The 20,218-nt window shown below is 45.2% G+C and overlaps 1 protein-coding gene across 1 annotated transcript in view; it reads right to left on the reverse strand.

Annotated features, from left to right (window-relative positions):
* Positions 1-1,349: 1,349 nt before the first annotated feature.
* LOC136579000 (uncharacterized) overlaps positions 1,350-20,218 on the reverse strand; it is a 72,679-nt gene continuing 53,810 nt past the window's right edge. The window contains exons 15-21 of the mRNA XM_066579242.1: positions 20,193-20,214; positions 14,274-14,289; positions 13,788-13,823; positions 9,710-9,817; positions 7,052-7,196; positions 5,294-6,625; positions 1,350-1,779 (exon numbers count right to left, since the gene is read on the reverse strand). Of these exons, the coding sequence (XP_066435339.1) occupies positions 5,295-6,625; positions 7,052-7,196; positions 9,710-9,817; positions 13,788-13,823; positions 14,274-14,289; positions 20,193-20,214 (1,658 nt within the window). The 3' untranslated portion in view covers positions 1,350-1,779; position 5,294. The remainder of the gene's footprint in view (positions 1,780-5,293; positions 6,626-7,051; positions 7,197-9,709; positions 9,818-13,787; positions 13,824-14,273; positions 14,290-20,192; positions 20,215-20,218) is intronic.

Here is a 20,218-nt window from a genome sequence, read left to right on the forward strand (position 1 = left end):
AAAGAGCCGGGGCCGCCAGGCGCGGGTGAGTACGCGCTTGCCCCTGCAGGCTCTGGGGTCGGATCGCGCGGCGAGATTTCTCGCTGCCGGATCCGACCCGCTCGTCTGCAGGCGGCCATAGTAGTGTTTATCTTTGTTCCAAATCTTGACGAATATTTGATGGCTTCTTGAGATAAGGTGATCGTATCTAGGAAATGTTTAGTCTCAAGGTTAATTTTAACTGCTTCAGGCATTAGATTGCTAAGTAGAGTACTTCAACAGCCATAGACGGCTGCTTTTTGTCGTAAATAATAGGTAACGCTGACTTTCAAGTGAAAAGATGATGAGGATAGGATGTTCACAGCTGAAGAAAGAGTGCAATCTGTTGCAAAGGCAATGATTGATGGCAAAAGCAGACTGCTTAGATCAGAAGGTTTGTGAAGTGTGTTAGCTGATAATGCAGGAATTTTGGTTCAAACGATTGCTCAAGTTTGCAGAGAAGAATGTTTCAGTAAGTGACGTGAAGTTAAAGTAAGATAGCTGCAGTTACAAAATGGCGATCGTTCATGTGCTTTGGTTTAAAGACAAAGGAAGGCCAGCCCTTCTTCACCATCTGAGGGCACCGCCCTGGCCGTGTCAGGGATGATGTTTTTTTTTCTTCCTATTGCCCTGCCCCTAGATGGCCGTGTTGTTATTGTGGCCAATAGCTGTCTGCATACCTTTATACATGTTTAGTATCCAGTATTCCTGGACCTGCCCGTCACCATCGCCCAGTCAGGCCACGCCTTCGGTAGCCATTTCAGTGCTGGCTATGGTCAATTATATTTGTATTGTACTTCCTTTGAATAAATCAGAAGAGTATTGGGGGCTGACGGATAACATCAGTCAGTTCAAATACATATATTCATGCATGAAGCTTCTCATTATAACCAATCTGGAGCAGATCAGTGAAATCTTCTGGAATATGATTTATTACCATAACACCCTTTAACATCTATAGTGTAGAGACAGTTAAAGGGATATGCTGGGCATTTGCTACAGTAGTTTGATCGGCGGGGGTCCACCACTCAGGCTCCCTACCGATCTGCTGTCTGTGCAGTGTGTATGAACATGGCCATTGCAGTTGGAACCACAACTATACTAGAAAAGCTTCGCTCACAATAAAAATCATCAGGTGTGATGCCTTTTATTACATTTCTGGCTCTGCATTGTTTATTACATCCAGAATCAGCTGCATTTACTAAAACGCCCCAGTTTCATAAAGCAATTTGTTAATTACTAAGCATTTACCACAATTTTGAAAGCCCCCCCCCCCCCCCTCCAACTTTTATTTTAAACATGTATTTCATGAAATCAAGAATAAGATCAAGTACACATGGGACCCAAGGGGGGTTTAATGAATATATACAGTCAACAGCCACTGCTGAAAGAGAATGGCAAAGTGATAAACTAGAAAAAAAAATGTCACATTAGACACGACCAACCACTATAGGATATTACTGAAGACTTAAACGTCACATCAATTGCCTTTACAGATTTATTGTTCATGTCTACCTGCAGACAGACGCAACATTGTACTGTCCACCAAATTCAGACTTTTTCCATCTGATGAAAACTCAAAACGCATGTACATGTGAAAACATCCCAACTTTAAACAGTTTTTTCTCATAAAACTAGGCAAATTTATTTGCTTAAAAAATAATCCCCCCCCCCCGTCGGACGGACAACCAACAGGACTCTTCATGGCGATAAGGATCATCAGCTTGTGTTTTCTAATGGCTGTCCATGGCAACTGGTATACTGTGGAAAGAACAAAACATGATTAACTTGATAGTTCAACTACACCATCAGTCATATTGTGATGAACAAGTTATACACAGAACAGACCTGGCCTTTTTCAACAGCGTTCCTGTATAAAATGTTTGTGAGCATATCGCTCTTTTATTAATAAAGAAGAACAAGAGAAAATTCACCTAGCGCTCCCGAGGATAGACTGCCAAAACTTTCGTCATGTGTCGATTTTTCTCCAGACTACAATTTTCTGTGGCCCATGAGACCGCTCTAAGACTACTCATTCAAAGAGATACTTTAGAGCAGTCTCATGGGCCATAGAAAATTGTAGCCTGGAGATTATTCACTGACTTTTATGGCAGTGTCTTTTAGGCATGCTCTGTAACCTGATCACCAAGCGGTAAACAAGCCAAAACACGTTGCATTTCAATAAAGAAAAAACGACACATGATGGAAGAGTTTTGGCAGCCTATCCTCGGGAGCGCTAGGTGATTTTTCTCCTGTTCTTCTTTGTTTACCTACATATTGGGTCTTCCTCTGGAAGACACAAAACACCAAGCGGCTCTCCTGACCATTCAGGATAGAGGGAAGGACTGTGAAGGCATATCTTCTAATTTTTATACGCCTGCCGGGATCTGCGGGTACTAGTGGGGGTGTACCCTCAGGGAACTTCGCTGGGTACCGGATAAGTCCCATTAATCTCATGTTCTATATTTATCTTAGTTCATCGAGTGGAGCGCTGTCCTGATTTTCTGTTTTATTAATAAAGAAGTTCGTTTTAGTGGTTGAAGCTGTCCTCCACTTTTCTTGTTCGGAATTTAACTACAGCCGCTAGCTGATAACCATTAGCATCAGCCGCTTCTTCCAGACTGCCGAGTGTGCAGAATTATTGAGGCTCCTTTACAATTAGACATGCCATTTCAAATTTTGGGAAAATTGGGTTATATAGCTGAACATGAAAAACAGAAACTGAAGCCCTAAAGCACTGATGGCAAATCTTTTAGAGACCGAGTGCCAAAACTGCAACCCAAAACCCACTTATATATCGCATAGTGCCAACATGTCAGGGGGCGGGGCTTATCACGACATATGATTTTTACCTCCGATGGTTATAAAAAAGAAAGGGTTTTTTCAAAATAGACAGCGTGCAGATTTTGACTGCTCTTCGGATGCGGAAATGCTGCGGATTTTGCCACAAAAATTTCCGCTAAGAACATTCTACAGCATTTCTGCCATGTGTAAACATAGCCCAGTAGTAATAGGGACCCCCCCAGAGCGGCCCCAATAGTGCCCCCCAAAGAGGCCCCAGCAGTAATAGTGACCCCCCCCCTACACCCCACAGCGGCCCCAGTGGTAATAGTGACCTACACAGTGGCCTCAGTAGTAATGCTATTACTACTGGGGCTGATATAGGGAACACTATTACTAATAGCATTCCCTGTATCTGCCCCAGTAGTAATAGTGCCCCATGAGACCCATAATTAACCCCTACTCCTCATCAAAGCACTGCTGCTTCTCTGCTCGGCGCTGCTGCTGGCGCTAAATCTCAGGTGCACACCGACATCAGTGTGTACTGCTGGACACCTCCTCCCCTCTGGAAGAGAAGTCAGGGGAGGGGGAGGAGGGTTCCGGTTGCACACTTATGTCACAGCGTGCGTCTGCGATCAGTGCTGCTAGCAACACCACTGAGTGAATACCGGCAGGTGAGCTGCGGCACACGGCCATTATTCACGGCCGCGGTGAGCGGCAGCAGGGAGGGCTCTGCGTGCCGCCTTTGGCACGCGTGCCGCAGGTTCGCCACCACTGCCCTAGAGCAAGCACTACTCCAATAGAGATGCTTTATTTTATACACTTAAAGGGGTATTTAGTTATCTCCTATTTAGTAATAGGAGACTCGGGCTCAACTAACACCGACTTACATGAAGTTTTATCTGCTGTCCGCATCACACACCACTGAACAGACTGTTTCTCCTTTACGATACATTACTGGATCCAAAATTGGAAATCTCATAAGGCTTTCAAAATGAGGTCAAAACATGTGAAGTCACCTGTAAAGTTAGTTTCTTAACCCCTTAACGCTATATGACATAAGTTTATGTCCTGGCAGCATAGTACTTATCATACCAGGATGTAAACTTACATCATGTGGATGGCCCGGGGTCAGAAGCTGAGCCGGCACCATCTTGCAGTGGGAGTCAGCTGTTACAGAAAGCCGACCTCCCACTGCAACACCTGAGAAAATCACACTTGCCCCTAAAAAATAAATAGAAAAAAAAATTATATTTTTTATATATATATGATTTCTTTTTTCATTTTGAAAATCCCACATATTTGGTATCATCATATCTGTAACAGGTACAATAAACTCAACACACGCATGTTGCCCCTACTTTTTAGGATTTATTTTGTTCGTTTTCTCCAAAAAAAATACACCATAAAAGTGATCAAAAAAGCCATATATATCCCAAAATGATAAAGAATAAGAACTACAGCTCATCGCACAACAAGCAAGCCCCCCCCCCCCCCCCCCCCACACACACAAACTTCCAACAATGGGAAAGATGCAGTATTTATTTTTTCGAAAAGGAAGGGTTTTTATTATGGAGAAGCAGAAAAACCTAAAAAAAAATTTTTTATAATTTTGGTATCGTCATCCTTACAGTCTGACATTGCCCAATCAGTGGTGCCAGAATCAGCAGTTGGGGGTGTGTCCTTACAGTCTGACATTGCCCAATCAGTGGTGCCAGAATCAGCAGTTGGGGGTGTGTCCTTACAGTCTGACATTGCCCAATCAGTGGTGCCGGACTCTGCAGGAACACTCCCTGTGATACAGGGAACGGTAATACCAATTTATTCAGAACATTTCTAGAGGGGTCTTCTAATTTGTACCAGATTCATTACAGTCATAGAAATACTATGTAGAGCCATATCAATCGGCACACATAAGACCTACCACTATACAAGCCAGTTGCGGTGTGAACGCTAACGTGAATCGCTACTAGTCATCCATTTAAAAAAAAATTTCACATTTTATCACTGCACACCAAGGCTGGGTTCACACGGGGCGGATTTGCCGCAGAAATTCCGTGCGGAATTTCGCCGCGGCAAATCTGCATGCGGACGCTAATCCCAGGATTAGCCAGCCATGTGGCAGAAGCCGCTGCGGCGCGGATTTGCCGACTGCAGCATGTCCATTCTTTTTTTTCTGCTGCGGCCGCGCTCTCTTCTATGGGAGCGCCGCCCACAGCAAAAGAGCGAGCGGCCGGGCCGCTTCAAAGCCGCTGCGGGTTTTGCAGCAGCGGTTCTCCCGGCGGAAATCTCGCAGTTTTTCGCTGCGGCCAAACCGCGAGATTTCCGCTGAGAATCCGCCCTGTGAGAACCCAGCCTTAGGGAGATTTTGTATGTAATGCTGCTAGATTTGCTTTTCAAACACATCCTAGTGCCGTGTGGCAGCCAACCATGTAACAAGTACATGCCAAAAACACAAAGGTCCGTGTGACGTGAAGACACTTGTTACACTTACTTTATTTCCCGAAACGGCTCTCTGAATATTCACTAATAATTGCTGATGCGGTGAATAAATCCTTTCCTTGAATCCTCCTTAGGAGCTCCGGAGGTATGTCGGCTGAATTTATACCAAGAGACTCAAGTAACTGATCAGTAACACTTTCTGATCTATGGGATTGGTTATCCATGCCCAATCTCGGACGCTTACTATAGCGCATATCCTCCTCCTGCTCATCCCACCCATCAGCGCTGTACGATCGCGAGCGCTCTCGACGCCTCTGGTCTTGTGTTCGGATTTCTCTTCTTGTATCATCATTAGAATCATACGGAATTCTTCGAGAACTTGGAGAGAGACGCACTCTGGTATATGCGGCGTCTTCTTCTGAGCGGTCAGCATATCTAGTCTCTGGCGCACTAGATTCATAATCCACATCAGTATGTGGAATACGTTTTCGTTCATTCTGTCTGGTGGTTAGAGAGTTATCAATACCATCATGCTGAGTGTCGTTTGGATTTCCTTGCGCTACGTAATTCCCCACCATCGAATTTCCATATCCAAAATCGTCGCAGTTTTGCGGCGGGCCAGAGTAGCTTTGCGGCGGGCCAGAGTAGCTTTGAGGCGGGCCAGAGTAGCTTTGAGGCGGGCCAGAGTAGCTTTGCATTGGACCTTGATAAGCATTCGGATTCGTTGGCCCGGATGCATTCACCTCCATCTGTCCATATGTTTGACTCGCAAAGCTCTGGTTAAAAGGCATCAATGAATTCACATTTGCCTGCACAGTTCCCAAACCGTGAATTCCTGGAACAAAACCCCCTGTGGAGGCGGTCTGCATGACCATAGCGGTGCTATTCTGAGAGGTCATTAACATCAGTTGTTGGTTCAGAGACGCGTTCTGCGCACTGAGCGTATCCTGCATTATGGAGGCGATCTGCATCATCATCTTACTGTTTGCTTGTTCATGTTCTGCGTTCTTTTCCTTCGCCAACAAGGACTTTAACATCAGCAGGTTGGAACTGTCTTCTGTAGTTTCAGGCGGTGAGACACTTCGTGGAAGAACATCAAGCAACGCCATTAATTTCTTAAAAAACTGAGTATCTTCTTGGCTTATGTTTTTTAGGAAGGATTGGTCAGGCTTCTCAGCCTTCTGGGGGGTTTCTTTCCTTTGGGGCATTGAAGGTTCTGTTTTTTCTTGTCTTTTCTTTAAAGGACCAGATGGATATTTCTGTGCCTGCTTATACGGGGGTTTCGTTGGCATATTTTCTCTTGCGTTGATGTTCTTAGAATTTGCCCCAGGATGCCCTCTCTGCATGCCGGCCTTGTGTCTCAAACTGGCATTTTCTGGATGAGCTGTAAACACAAAAAGAATGGTCATCAGATATAAATGAAAGAGGTTATGCTACGATTGAAGTTATTCCTCATCTACAGGATGGGATGTAACTTTCAGATGAGTGGTGGTCTCACTGCTGGGACCGCCACATGTCCTGAAGTGAAGGCAGTGGTGGCTTCCCATCTCAGTGGGAATTCTAGAGGTAACTGAGCGCTTTAACCCTACCATCTCCAACGGTTCCAATGAAATGAATGGAGTCGGGATCTGCTTGAGCGACGACCAGTGCACTCACTTCGCAAGTCAGTTCCTCTTTCTAGGGATCAGTAGGGGCTCTAGCGTTTAGACCCCCACCGATCTGAAAGTTACCCTCTACCTACAGCCTTCAGTCATGCCATCCCAAACGGCCAGAACACAAATATATAATGGAACTGAAAATCAAAACCTACGTGGTGGTCTTTTGTTGAATTTTGGGGGTGCTTGGGGTTTTTCTTTCTTCTGCATTGGATTCTGCACACATGTGCGCTGTTTTACAGCATTTTGGAGCAGCGACTTCACCACATCCTGCGCTCTGACAACTCTAGCTGGGAAAAGCTTATCAAAGACACAGCAATCAGCAACACATCATATAATAACCAGGCTTATACATCTGTAAGCTCAAAGCATATAATATTAGAAGTCTGCAGTAAAGTTATATGTTAAGTGCCTCGGAGAAGGGGTCTTACAGCCCATAACTTCCAGTGTTAACAAGTTCAACTAACACAGCTTTGCCACATTCAATATGGCTGAAGCTCAGAATCGGACTATAAACTCACACTCAACGCGTTAACCAGGCTGAGAAAACGCCAACGTGTAGTTGTGGGCGCTGTCAGAATTTTGAATACCAGGTGAAACTAGACCACGTGTGTATTTTTTTCCCTGCGGATTTCGCCTCGAAATCAGCAAGTTCTGCCATATCCCATTATATTTTCATTGGAAATTTGTGCCATTCTGTAGTTCAAATAAGTGACCTGTTACCTATTGAAGTGGGAACCGCATGCAATTCACGACGGTAGCTGCACGGATGGTCACGTGTGGATGCCCCACAGTGCAAGCTGGAAATCCAAGGCTCCGTCAATGCAAATACACACCTGACTTTTCCAATGTCTATGTGGGTCATGTGAAAATACCCTTTAGGCCTCATTCAAACAGATGTATTTGCGCTCCGTTTTATGCCAATATGGAGAGCTGAAACCCCATTGATTTGCATTGGGGTAGTCAGACAGGTGTTGTTAAGAGTGTGTAACCCCCCCCCCACCACCACCACCAAAAAAAAAAACAAAAACAAAAAGCGCAAAACGCAGCGTACCTTATTTTGACATTTCAGTATTACGGACTGGAAGAGCCTATTAAAGTCTATGAAATCACATAAATACGCAGTGAATATGCACCATTTTGGTCCATGAAAACACTTCGTATTTCAGAGACAGACGCTGCATACAACCATGTAAATGAGCCCTAAAGGCTCATTTAGACAACAATTATCGCTCAAAGCCATCTTTTCACCGATAACCATTGCGTCTAAATGCACGGATGTCATACAGTTTTCGTGCACGGTTCGTTCCTCGCTCAATTCTAGTTTTCTTGAATTGAGCGATGAACTCATCAGCGGTGCAGGCTCTTATCACAGTCCGCAGCGCTGCTAAGATTCTATTAGCTCGTGTCCAGCTGGTACTTCACAGCGGGACGCGAGCTGTAAGCGCAGAGAACAATGCAGCTGTTTGCTTATGCAGAACAGCTGTATTGTTTGCCAAGCGATAGCGGTGGTGTCCCGCTCTGCCTGCATAGCTCTATAGTAGCTAATTAGCTACTGTTAACATTGTAACAAACCTCATTCACAGCTGCTGAACTCCACGCAATGCAGATTTTAAATCCGCTGTATGTCAATTTTATTCTGCAGATTTCTGCTCCAACATTTCACCCCGGCTGCATAAGGCAAAATCTGCGACAAAAACTACACACTAAAACAGGGTTGGGCATTGATTGAGGCACAAGTCCCGCAGCGAATTTGTGAAGGGTTTTCTCAGCCTAATTTAGGATACGTGTGGCTTTAGCCCTGGGGGATGTTCACACCGGGCAGAGATGCAGCAGAATTTGCGCAATAGAAATTTCATCATTTTGACACCATTTCTTTTGCAAAAAAATGCTACAGAATTTTCTGCTGCAGACAATCTTTCATCGGCAGCATTTTTGCCACTTGTGGACGTACCCTACGTGCAGTTTTTAAAGGGACAGTTGAAGTCCGATTGGTTTCTTTTTTCCAATATCTTAGGACAATATTCCCAAACAAGTCCACCGAGGTACGACCTTTGAAGAAATTCTAGAAGATTCTTCAGTGGCCCCATAGAAAATCGGATTTGGAGAAGGCAGTTGCAGTACACAAACGCAAGAATACGAGTGAACTGGGGTGGGGGAGGGGCGCTCTGCCCATGAGGAACGGGACAAGATTCCTCAGAAGCTGCTGACTGGATATGCTTCAGATTATAACAGCAAACGGTTCTCTAGATCAGTGTTCCCCAACTCCAGTCCTCAGGGACCGCCAACAGGTCATGTTTTCAGGATTTCCTCAGTATCGCACAGGTGATGTCATTATTGGTGATGTCACTATTGCCGATGCCTCAGACATTGCCACAGGTGTTCCTACCATAGGATATCCTGAAAACATGACCTGTTGGTGGTCCCTGAGGACAGGAGTTGGGGACCCCTTCTCTAGTAAGTACTGAAGAGACTTGTCATAAAGAGGTTGAATAATTCTAGGACTGCAGCAGTCATTCTGCATTGGATTTGGAGAACCCTCTTGTTATATCCGTTGTGTGGGACTATGTAAACTGTTCTTGAAGTTTGTAACTTTAACCTAATCTGCAAATAGGGCTAAATAATTTGGATTGCAACTGTACATATGTGTGTACACACGCACACGCACGCACACACACACGCACGCACGCACGCACACGCACGCGCGCACACACTTTCGGGCAGCGGCCTGAATAAGAAGCGATACATCCATACTTGGTTAGTGAGCCATTAAAGTGAGCTTCGTCTGGGAAAAGAAGCTTAACAAGACTTACTGCATCCTGCCTCGGGTAGTTACTGTAAACCCTCAGATTAGCCGTCAGCTTCTCACAGAGTCTTGTTACAGTCGTTGCTTCAATTTCACTCTCAATCTCAAACATTCCCTTTACCGTAGATCAAAAAAAGCTGGTTAGACATTATAGCAAAGAAATATATCACTGTATGTACAGGGGGAGGACAAATATATGGAAACATCGTACGAAATGCATGCCTTGTAATCTGTCTCTACAGGTCTTCTCGGAATAGGATTTATAATCCCATGTAATTTAAGTGGAGGTAACATGATACAGAAGCTGCCGGGTAGAAGTGAACATCTGCCAGAGCAAAAGGTTCAATTGGTCAGGGGTTTGAGCCACTCAGCTGCGGTTACCAGCCGACTACCAAAACCACCCAGAGCAGGGCAAGAGGTGAAGTAAACACAAATTTGGTGGGAAAGCTCTCAGCCAAGGAGGGGTCAAAAGGGCAGCTCAGTGCTAATAATTAAAATCCCATGCATTTTGTAGGAGTTTCCATAATGTTTGCCCACCCCCTGTGCGTCACAGAGCAGCTCCAATAAACAGCGGCTAAGTAACCTGCTTGGAGGGGCTGCTGTACACTAGTAGCCAAAATTGTGGAAACCTTTTGAAAGTAGTGCATGTTTGATAGCTCATAACCCCTGATTATCTCACAATACCACCATGTAATTATATATCACTGGAAAGATAACTTAGTGTAGAATGTAATGCAATGCATTTAGTTCCATTATCTGAATTCTATTGGAAGCTATAGCAAAATGAGCAGGAAAAGAGTGAGCGACAGCCTGAGGCTGATATGAACCGCCTTTCCTCGACTGGAACACAACCGATGAGCATCACTGTTTAGAGCCAATCAGGTGTTATGGTGTTTTGGCAGGGAGCCAATGAGGTCAGAGTAGCATTCAAACCCCAAGGTCACGTATTAGATCAAACAGTGGAACATCTGGTATAGACCAATAGGCTGGGAATAAGGACCAACCCTTTAATAGACATGCACATATACAGGTTGGTGGTCATTAAAAGTTCTCAGTTTTTATTTGGTAAAACCAACTTAAAAAACACGTTTCAAAGCAACGCAAGGCTTCTTCTTCAGTATTGCTGAGGGCAGGCGTTCATAAATACTGGGCCGGGGACTGCCCATGTGGAGAGCCTCTGTGACTGCAATGGGTAATTGTTATCAGTTTGGTTACTTTGTTTCCCCTTTGTGTATTGCGCTTGTAAGGGCAGCAGTAAGGGCAGGAAGAGGCGCACAGCAGCAGGTGGCGATAGAAGGGTTAAAAGATTGTGTCTAAGAAACAGAAGAAACTCATCTGAAGTTCTAGAATGTGAACGTTCTCAATATGGCGTGAAGCCGAGTGCAAGGACTGCTCAGCACGGACTGCAAGAACTCGCTCCATAGCTGAAAAGATTGCAGGGGGCCAAATCCCATGTCACCAGGACAGAAGAATAGTCAGCGGTGAGGTCAGAAGCCACCTATTCTGGAGGAATTGTGGCCCCTGATAATCTTCCACCCAGTCAGTATTATGATCTGGGGATGTTCGGCAGCAGGTGTGGGACTGGAAAGGCCAAAAATACAGAACATGAAATATTCAGCTCCCTATCACGCTGAAGCCGTTTGCAAAAAGTGGATTCAGGATAATCCTATTACACTACTAGAATGGCCTGGAAATGGCCCCGACCATAACCCCATCAAAAAGCTATGGTGCCTATTAACTCTTTCCAATCCAGTGTCAGACCTTGAGATTTCCCTGCATAGCTCTGATGTTGAGAGGTCTATGACACATGTACATTACACTAATCAGGACAGCGCTGCGATGGTGGAGCGCTGTCCTGCACAGTGTAATATACCTATGCAGAACAGTCTCCGGCGTCAATGTTCACATTGCATGCAGTTATAGTATGCCTATGTATTGTGAATAAAGTCATCATTATGTATATTACATGTTCCCCATGTAGAAACACTCATAACTCACGTTTAATTTTCAAACAATTGCTAATAAGATCATCATGATTGGTCGGTATTAAGCGTTTCTGTTGAGCAATTCCAAGGGTTCCACAATGAACTTTCCCACTCAAACTAAGTAAGAGATGGGAAATGTTCAGGAGGGTGGAGGGGAAATTGAATTGGAAAGGGTTAGGCCTCCTGTCCACGGCCGAAGCGGAATATAGCTAGGGTTATTCCTCCGCGGGGGACGAGGGTGGAGCGCTGACAGGTCTCAGTGGTGAGACTAACTGATAGGCTCACAACGGAGAATCACGGCACGCTGTGACTTAGATCCCGCGAGCTGAGAATTGCTATGTTCTCCGCTCGTGGACGCCGGCGCTGCGCTTTCCATAGCAACGCTATGGAGAGCTTCACACAGCATGATTGCCGGCGGATCATTGCCCGTGGATAGGCAGCCTTAAATTATAATTATCTTTCCAATGTCAAATAATTTTATGGTATTATAAAAAACTGGTGTTACGAATAGAGATGAGCGAGCGTACTCGGATAAGCGGTACTCGCTCGAGTAATTTGCTTTATCCGAGTATCGCTGTGCTCGGGTCTGAAGATTCGGGTGCCGCTGCGGCTGACAGGTGAGTCGCAGCGGGGAGCAGGGGAGAGCGGGCGGGAGAGAGGGAGAGAAAGATCTCCCCTCCGTTCCTCCCCGCTCTCCCCTGCAGCTCCCCGCTCCGTGACGGCACCCAAATCTTTAGCCCCGAACACAGCGATACTCGGATAAAGCCAATTACTCGAGCGAGTAGTGCTTATCCGAGTACGCTCGCTCATCTCTAGTTACGAACCATCAAAAATGCACTTTTCCAAAACGTTTCCACAATTTTGGCCACTAGTGCAGGTGCATACTGTTGGGAGATGGGAGCAGAACAACTATTGCCACTGACCTCATTTTCAGTATCTAATATCTATACATCTTAGGACAATCTAACATCTGCGTTGGAAGCTCCGTCTGGAGGTTCTGTTGCAGAAGTGGCTGAAAATACCCGTAAGAGTGAGCGCTGCATGTGCTTTTTCTTCCATGCAAATGCCATCAAGCTGGGCGGACCCCATTGTAGTCAATGCGGTCTGTTCACTGCTGTTCGGTCCCATCCAGAGACAGAACAGTTCGGCCGTGGGGATTCGCCTTTCCTGCTTCCTGAACAGACCAGAAGGTGGACCCACCAACGCAAATCTGAAACCTCTCTTAGCCTGATGTGGTGCAGTTTGTTATAACAGCTCTGCCCTCATGTGGATGCATTACATAACTACATGCTATGTCGCCGTCGCCATCGCATCTACAGGGTGGACCACGGAAAAAGTAGCCCGACACCACACACTTATGAAAGGTGTCTAAAAGAAAACCTTTGTGGCCCGTAGCAACCAATTACAGCGCAGCTTTCATTTCTTGTACTGCTGAGGTGAAATGAAAGCTGCGCAGCGTTTAGTTGCTATGGACAACAAAGGTCATACTAAGCATATTCCTATTCCACAATAGGTGTCAGGTCAAGGCATCATTTACAGAGGCTGCCACTAGCTATTACAAAGGTTTTTGTGCCATTTCTTTATAAATATTGTTTATTTGGTGACATCTCCAATGTAGTAAATGCTTCTATGTACCAGTCTTAATATTCTATAAACACGTTTCCTTTTCTAGTATTGGGCCGGCTGTCCACGGGCATTGTGATATACCACCCCGGATTTCTGCTGCGGGAGAACACCATCACCGCGATTTTCTGCGATAAACCTATCATGACAGGTTCAGCGTAGAAAATTACAGCATGCCGCGATTTTTATACACGAGCGGAAAATCGGCGCGATTTTCTGCTCGTGTACATCGGGCTGCGCTTTCCATAGTTATTCTATGGAAAGTGTTCATTGCGCTACCCGTGTGCAGATTATCCCTGCGGATAATGCAATGAAATATCGCCCGTGGACAGCAGGCCTTATGCTTGCCATCTACAGAAGAAAAAAAAAAATCACATACAGTATCAACCCAAACGAAAAGTGCAAGAGAGGCTGTGTCTCTACTAGGATAAGGTCAGCGCGAATCGGTAATCAAACATAGCAGTGAGTGACCCTTACCAGATAGTTGAGAGCCTTCTTCATTCTTGTTGGATCCTGTGCAAACATACATAAGTAAACAACGTATATATGTACATTGTATAACAACTACAATAATGGCTGAAAGTGTGCCTAAGGCCTCATTCCCATGGACATATTTGCGCTCCGTATTACGCTTGTAACTTTTATGCATGTAATACAGAAATCTTAAACCCCACTGATGCAGAAGACGCAACGCCACAAATGGGCAGCCACGCCCCTCCTAACAAGCCACACCTCTTTACCCAGCGAGATTAAATGTTTTTTTTGGCTACACACGTTGGTCTGGAGCCATAAATTGTGAGCTTCGTACACCAGTTTTCCTTTGATAAATCCCCATGTAAGCTCATAAAGATTCCCATCTGAGAAGTAGTCTTAGGACTCCTCTAGCTTTCTGGCTCCCAGCGGCAGAAGGCTATTAATGACGGTGCAAGTTTGACGCATATATAAAATAAACATGTTACTTACAGTCCTCTCTTCCCATCTGCAAATAGAGGAAAACAATACACTGCAATTAGTAAAGCTGAAGTGGAAGTTGCATCAAAGAGGACCTGCAGCTTTTCTGATCTGTCCGTTTTAGTAAATAAGGACCCATTAAATATCCATACTAGATACTTTTCTTCAAGACTCTACAATGTGCCATTACTGTTATTCCTACTGAAAAAAGATGGAACCCTATGGAATGGCTGTAGCAATCTATGATCCCGCAGCTCTGGTTACTGCGGTGTACTACTGCCGCTCCAGTTCTCACTGCCAGAGGACAAGGAACCACACTGCAGACCTGATGCAAGCATTGGGTGAATACTTCCTAACATCTAGGTCTCATCACATCCAGCAGGGTTTCAGACGGAGTCCTTCTTCAGGCTTATATAGTGATGGGTTGTCATTAGAGATGAGCGAGCGTACTCGCTAGGGCAAACTACTCGAGCGAGTAGTGCCTTATGCCAGTACCTGCCCGATTGTCTCTAAAGATTCGGGTGCTGGCGGAGGGCGGGGAGCGGCAGGGGAGAGTGGGGAGGAAGATCTCTCTTTCACTCTCCCCCTGGCTCACTCCCGCAACTCATAGCTCTCCCCCGCCGGCAGCCGAATCTTTAGAGACGAGCGGGCAGGTACTCGCATAAGGCACTACTCACTCGAGTAGTATACCTTAGCGAGTACGCTCGCTCATCTCTAGTTGTGCTATTCACATTACTCCTCCTAGAAATTTCACTTAGTTTTAGGGCTTATTCACACGTCCGTATATTGGCCGGGTTTTCACGCCTGGCTGATATATGGTGTCCCTTTCGGCAGGGGGAGGAGATGGGCCGGGAGCAGTGCACTGAGCTTTGGCCCCTCGCCACTATATGCAATGGGAGGGTGCGGAACATATCTCCGTTCCGCCCCTCTCATTGCAAACAGTGGTGAGGGGCGGAGAGGGGGCGGGTGTTCAGTGCACTGTTCTCGGCCCGGCCCATCTCCTCCCCCTGCAGAAAGGGACACCATATATCGGCCAGGCGTGAAAACCCGGCCAATATACAGACGTGTGAATAAGCCCTTAAGAAAAGATGCTTGAGCAGTAAAGAGAATACAAGTAGTTACTAAAACCGACATGTCAGGAAGCTGGGCAGGTACTTTTTAACAGATTACACACAATGAAAACATCTGAAGCTTTAATAAACATAGCTCATACAGAACAGGCCACGCGTTGATAATGTCTGGGCATTTACTGGCACTTCCAGATATGGGTCATAAACGTTGCCTACATATGCAGTACGGTGCAAAAGTTTTAGGCAGGTGTAGAAAAAGTGCTGCAAAAGTGAGAACGCTTTCAGAAATAGTTGTGTTAGTTTATTTTTGTCAATTAAAATACAAAGTGAATGAAAAAAAAAGAAAAGAAATGGGAATCCCATCATTATTTGGCGTGACGCCCGTCACCTTCACAACAGCATCAGTTCTTCTCGGTACATTCGCACAGAGTCAGGAATTTTGTATGATTGTAGTCTGGTGTATGATTAACCAATTATATCAAACTGGTGATAATCATCATCACTTTGTGAAGTATAGTAGAGAGCGGAACAATAATGAGTAATGGGCTGACCTTGCTGTCGGTTACAGGCTCTACCATAGGGATGAGCTGCATCTTAATGGGGAGGGACAGCTGTGCTGGGGAGAAGATGGCTAGAAGGCTGGAGGAGTGTTTAAACTAGGGATTGGGGAGGGCAAACGAGTAACAGAGAGGAAGACAATGTAGCCCGCGACCTTGGACCATGTAATGGCAGTGGGGGGTCTCGCAGGGAGTGGAGTTAGTACAGTTAGAACTGACAGAACAGCTAATAGGACCAGGAGGTAAAATAATGAAAATAAAAGAACCACCACCACCGTATAGATTGTGTGGCAACGAATGCAAGAAGTCTGATCAGTAAAGTGAGTGAGCTCAAAGCGAAAATGTCTGAAGTAAATTACGATATAGTGGGAATAACTGAAACATGGCTTGATAAGTGCGATTGGGTGGTGAACTTACAAGGTTACAATCTCTTCAGAAGAGACCGTGGAAACCAGAATGGGGGAGGGGTATGTCTGTACGTTAAATCATACTTAAAGGGGTTGTCCCGCGAAAGCAAGTGGGGTTATACACTTCTGTATGGCCATATTAATGCACTTTGTAATATACATCGTGCATTAAATATTGGCCATACAGAAGTTATACACTTACCCCCTCCGGTGTTGGCGTCCCCGTCTCCATGGCTCAGACCGAAGCCTTCTTCTCCCTGGATTAGACGCGCATGCGCAGAAGACCTGTGCGGCGCGAGCACGCCGGAGTGGCCCCTTCAGCGCAAGCGCGTCTAATCCGGGCAGAAGGCGGCTTTTGTCGGCGCCATGGGGACGGGGACGCCAGCACCGGAGGGGGTAAGTGTATAACTTCTGTATGGCCAATATTTCATGCACGATGTATATTACAAAGTGCATTAATATGGCCATACAGAAGTGTATAACCCCACTTGCTTTCGAGGGACAACCCCTTTAATGCCGAGGCTATGGGAAGATATAGGTGTGGGAGATGAACACGTGGAATCTCTGTGCGTAGAAATACAGGGAGAAAAAAAATAAAAAATACTGATAGGGGTTTTCTATAGGCCACCAAAAGGAACAGAAGAAACTGAAAACTTATTATGAAGACAAAAAAAAAGTGGCCTCAAACCGCAATTAAGTAATCATTAATGGGGGACTATAATTATCTAGATATATTATGGAAAGACAAAACCTGCAAATCTTACAAGGGTGATAAGTTCTTGAGAACAATTAACCCTTTCCAATCCAATTTGTATCCTGGTTTTCCTAGGGGACTTACTCTTTTTCTGCTGTTATACAACAGCGCTATCTGCTGGCTAAAGCCAGTACTGCATGAGGTGACACGTTGGATAGGCTCCGACAGCAGAGAGGCTGGCAATATACAGTAAGAGAACCCCGACGGACGTCTTCCAACATCGGAGCTGTACAGCCTTAAATCTTAATGTCTTCAGAGGTCAGACAGTGGATTGCAAAGGGTTAAAAGACAACTACCTTTCCCAACTTGTGTGGGAGCCGACTAGAGGAAGGACCACTCTGGACTTCCTATTAACTAACAAACCGGTCCAAATAAAGGGGGTACAGGTTAAGGGACACTTGGGAAATAGTGACCACAATATAATTAATTTCCAGCTGTCATTCAATAAGAAACCTCATCAGGGACAAAAATACTCAACTTTAGGAAAGCAAAATTTGATCAGCTCAGAACTACTATTGGGAACATTAATTGGGACAACATCCTCAAAAAGACTAGTACAGGCAACAAATGGGAGAAGTTTACAGGCATCCTAATCACCTCATGTGAGCAGTGCATACCCTTTAAAAATAAAAGAACTACAAGTAGGAGGAAACCAATGTGGCTCGACAAGACTGTAAGGGGGGCAATAAACGAAAGAAAAAGGCATTTAAATTACTAAAACAAGAAGGCAGCGAAGAAGCACTAAAACCATACAGGGGGAAAAAAAGTAATTATGTAAAGGAAAGATCAAAATTGCCAAGAAGGAGGCAGAGAGAGTGATTGCCAAAGAGAGCAAAAATAACCCTAAACTATTCTTCAGTTATATAAACGGTAAAAGGATTTGCACTGAGAGCACTGGCCCTTTAACTAATAATGTAAGAGAAGCCGTAGACAATGATGGGGCGGGGGGGGGGCGGGACTATTAAATAGCTCTTTCTCAAGTGTATAGACGAATGAAAAAGAAATGTCACATGAGATGCAGGGGAATAAAACGAACCCCCCATTAAATATTGCATGCCTACACAGGAGGACGTGCAGAGTCGGTTTAAGAGGATTTAAAAAAACAAACAAAAAAAAAAACGGTAAATCACCGGGCCCAGATGAAATGCACCCAAGGGTTCTAGGGGAACTAAGTAATGTGATAGATAGACCGCGATTTCTTATATTTAGGGACACCATTGAGACCCGATTGTACCACTAGATTGGTGCACTGTTAGTGTCTAAAAGAGAGCCTGGTAACTACAGGCCGGTAAGTCTCACTTCAATAATTGGAAAAATATTCAAGAGGTTTCTGAGAGACGCCATCCTAGAATAGCTCAAGGAAAACAATGGTATAACTGCTCATCAGCATTGGTTCATGAGGGGTCGATCATATCAGACCAATCTGATCAGCTTCTATGATGAAGTAAGCTCTAGGCTGGACCTAGGAGCGTCTATTGATCTCGTATATCTGGGTTTTTCTACAGCATTTGACACTGTGCCACATAATAGGCCGATATACAAAATGAGGCAGCTCAGATTGGGTGAAAACATGTGTATCTGGGCAAAGAACAGGCTCAGAGATAGAAAGCAGAGGGTGGCAATAAATGGCTCATACTCTGATTGGGCCACCGTTGCTAGCGGGGGGCCACAGGGTTCAGTATTCGGCCCCATTCTGTTCAATATATTTATCAACGACCTGATAGAGGGACTGAACAGTAAAATATCAATATTTACAGATGACACAAAATTATAATCAATGCAACGGAGGACAATGTGCGGCTACAAACGGACCGAGATAAGCTGGGGGCTTGGGCAGAAAAATGGCAAATGAAGTTCAATGGTGATAAATGTAAGGTTATGCACATGGGCAGCAGAAACGGATGTCACCGATATACACTATATACTGCTAGGGAAAAGTGATGTGGAAAAAGACCTGGGGGTACTAGTGGATTGTAGACTAAACTGGAGTAACCAATGCCAGTCAGCTGCTGCAAAGGTAAATAAAGTCTTGGGGTGCATTAAAAGAGGTATAGAGGCGGGGTACGAGAACATTATCCTCCCACTATATAAGGCACCTGTCAGGCCTCACATGGAATACTGCGCACAGTTCTGGACACCGGTGCTCAGGAAAGATGCTGCAGTGCTTGAGGGGGTTCAAAGAAGGGCAACTAAACTAATACATGGAATGACGGGACTGGAATACCCAGAGAGGCTATCCAAATTGGGATTATTTACCCTGGAAAAAAAAGACGGTTAAGGGGCGACAAAACGACAATACAAGGATCTCTCCCAGGATCTGTTTATACCCAGGACTGCGACGGTAACAAGAGGGCATCCGCTATGTCTAGAAGAAAGCAGGTTTCATCACCAACACAGAAGGGGGTTCTTTACTGTAAGAGCAGTGAGACTGTGGTACTCTCTGCCTGAGCACGTGGCGATAACAAAATCAGTAGAGGAGTTTAAGAGGGAACAAGACATCTTTTTAGAGGGGGGGGGGGGTAGAAACAGACAACTAGATTTACATTGTCTTCATTCAGTCTAACATACTATGAGTGTCTGCAGGCAGCAGCGAAGCATGGTGGAGAGCGGTACAATAATGAGTGTCTGCAGGCAGCAGCGAAGCATGGTGGAGAGCGGTACAATAATGAGTGTCTGCAGGCAGCAGTGGAGCATGGGGGAGAGCGGTACAATAATGAGTGTCTGCAGGCAGCAGTGGAGCATGGGGGAGAGCGGTAAATAATGAGTGTCTGCAGGCAGCAGTGAAGCATGGGGGAGAGCGGTACAATGAGTGTCTGCAGGCAGCAGTGAAGCATGGTTGAGAGCGGTGCAATAATGAGTGTCTGCAGGCAGCAGTGAAGCATGGTTGAGGTTGTTGCAAACGTGAAGCTGCATTTTAGCAAATGCAGCTGGTGTTCCGATCAGGATTAATAGTCCTCCAAGCTGTCTGGAACAACCTCCTTGCTGAGGAGTATACCGAGAGGAACTGATGGGGTTTTGAAGGCAAAAAATGGGCATAGCAAATATTGAAAAGGGAGAAATAGATATCGCATCTGAAACAATTATTTGGAACATGTCCAACAATTGTGCGCAAAAGAATGACTATAAGCACATAATTGCCTTACCTTGTTCTCCTTTCAATCATTCCTGT

This window comes from Eleutherodactylus coqui, chromosome 9 (genome assembly GCF_035609145.1).
Source record: "Eleutherodactylus coqui strain aEleCoq1 chromosome 9, aEleCoq1.hap1, whole genome shotgun sequence".
NCBI classification, from domain to species: domain Eukaryota; kingdom Metazoa; phylum Chordata; class Amphibia; order Anura; family Eleutherodactylidae; genus Eleutherodactylus; species Eleutherodactylus coqui.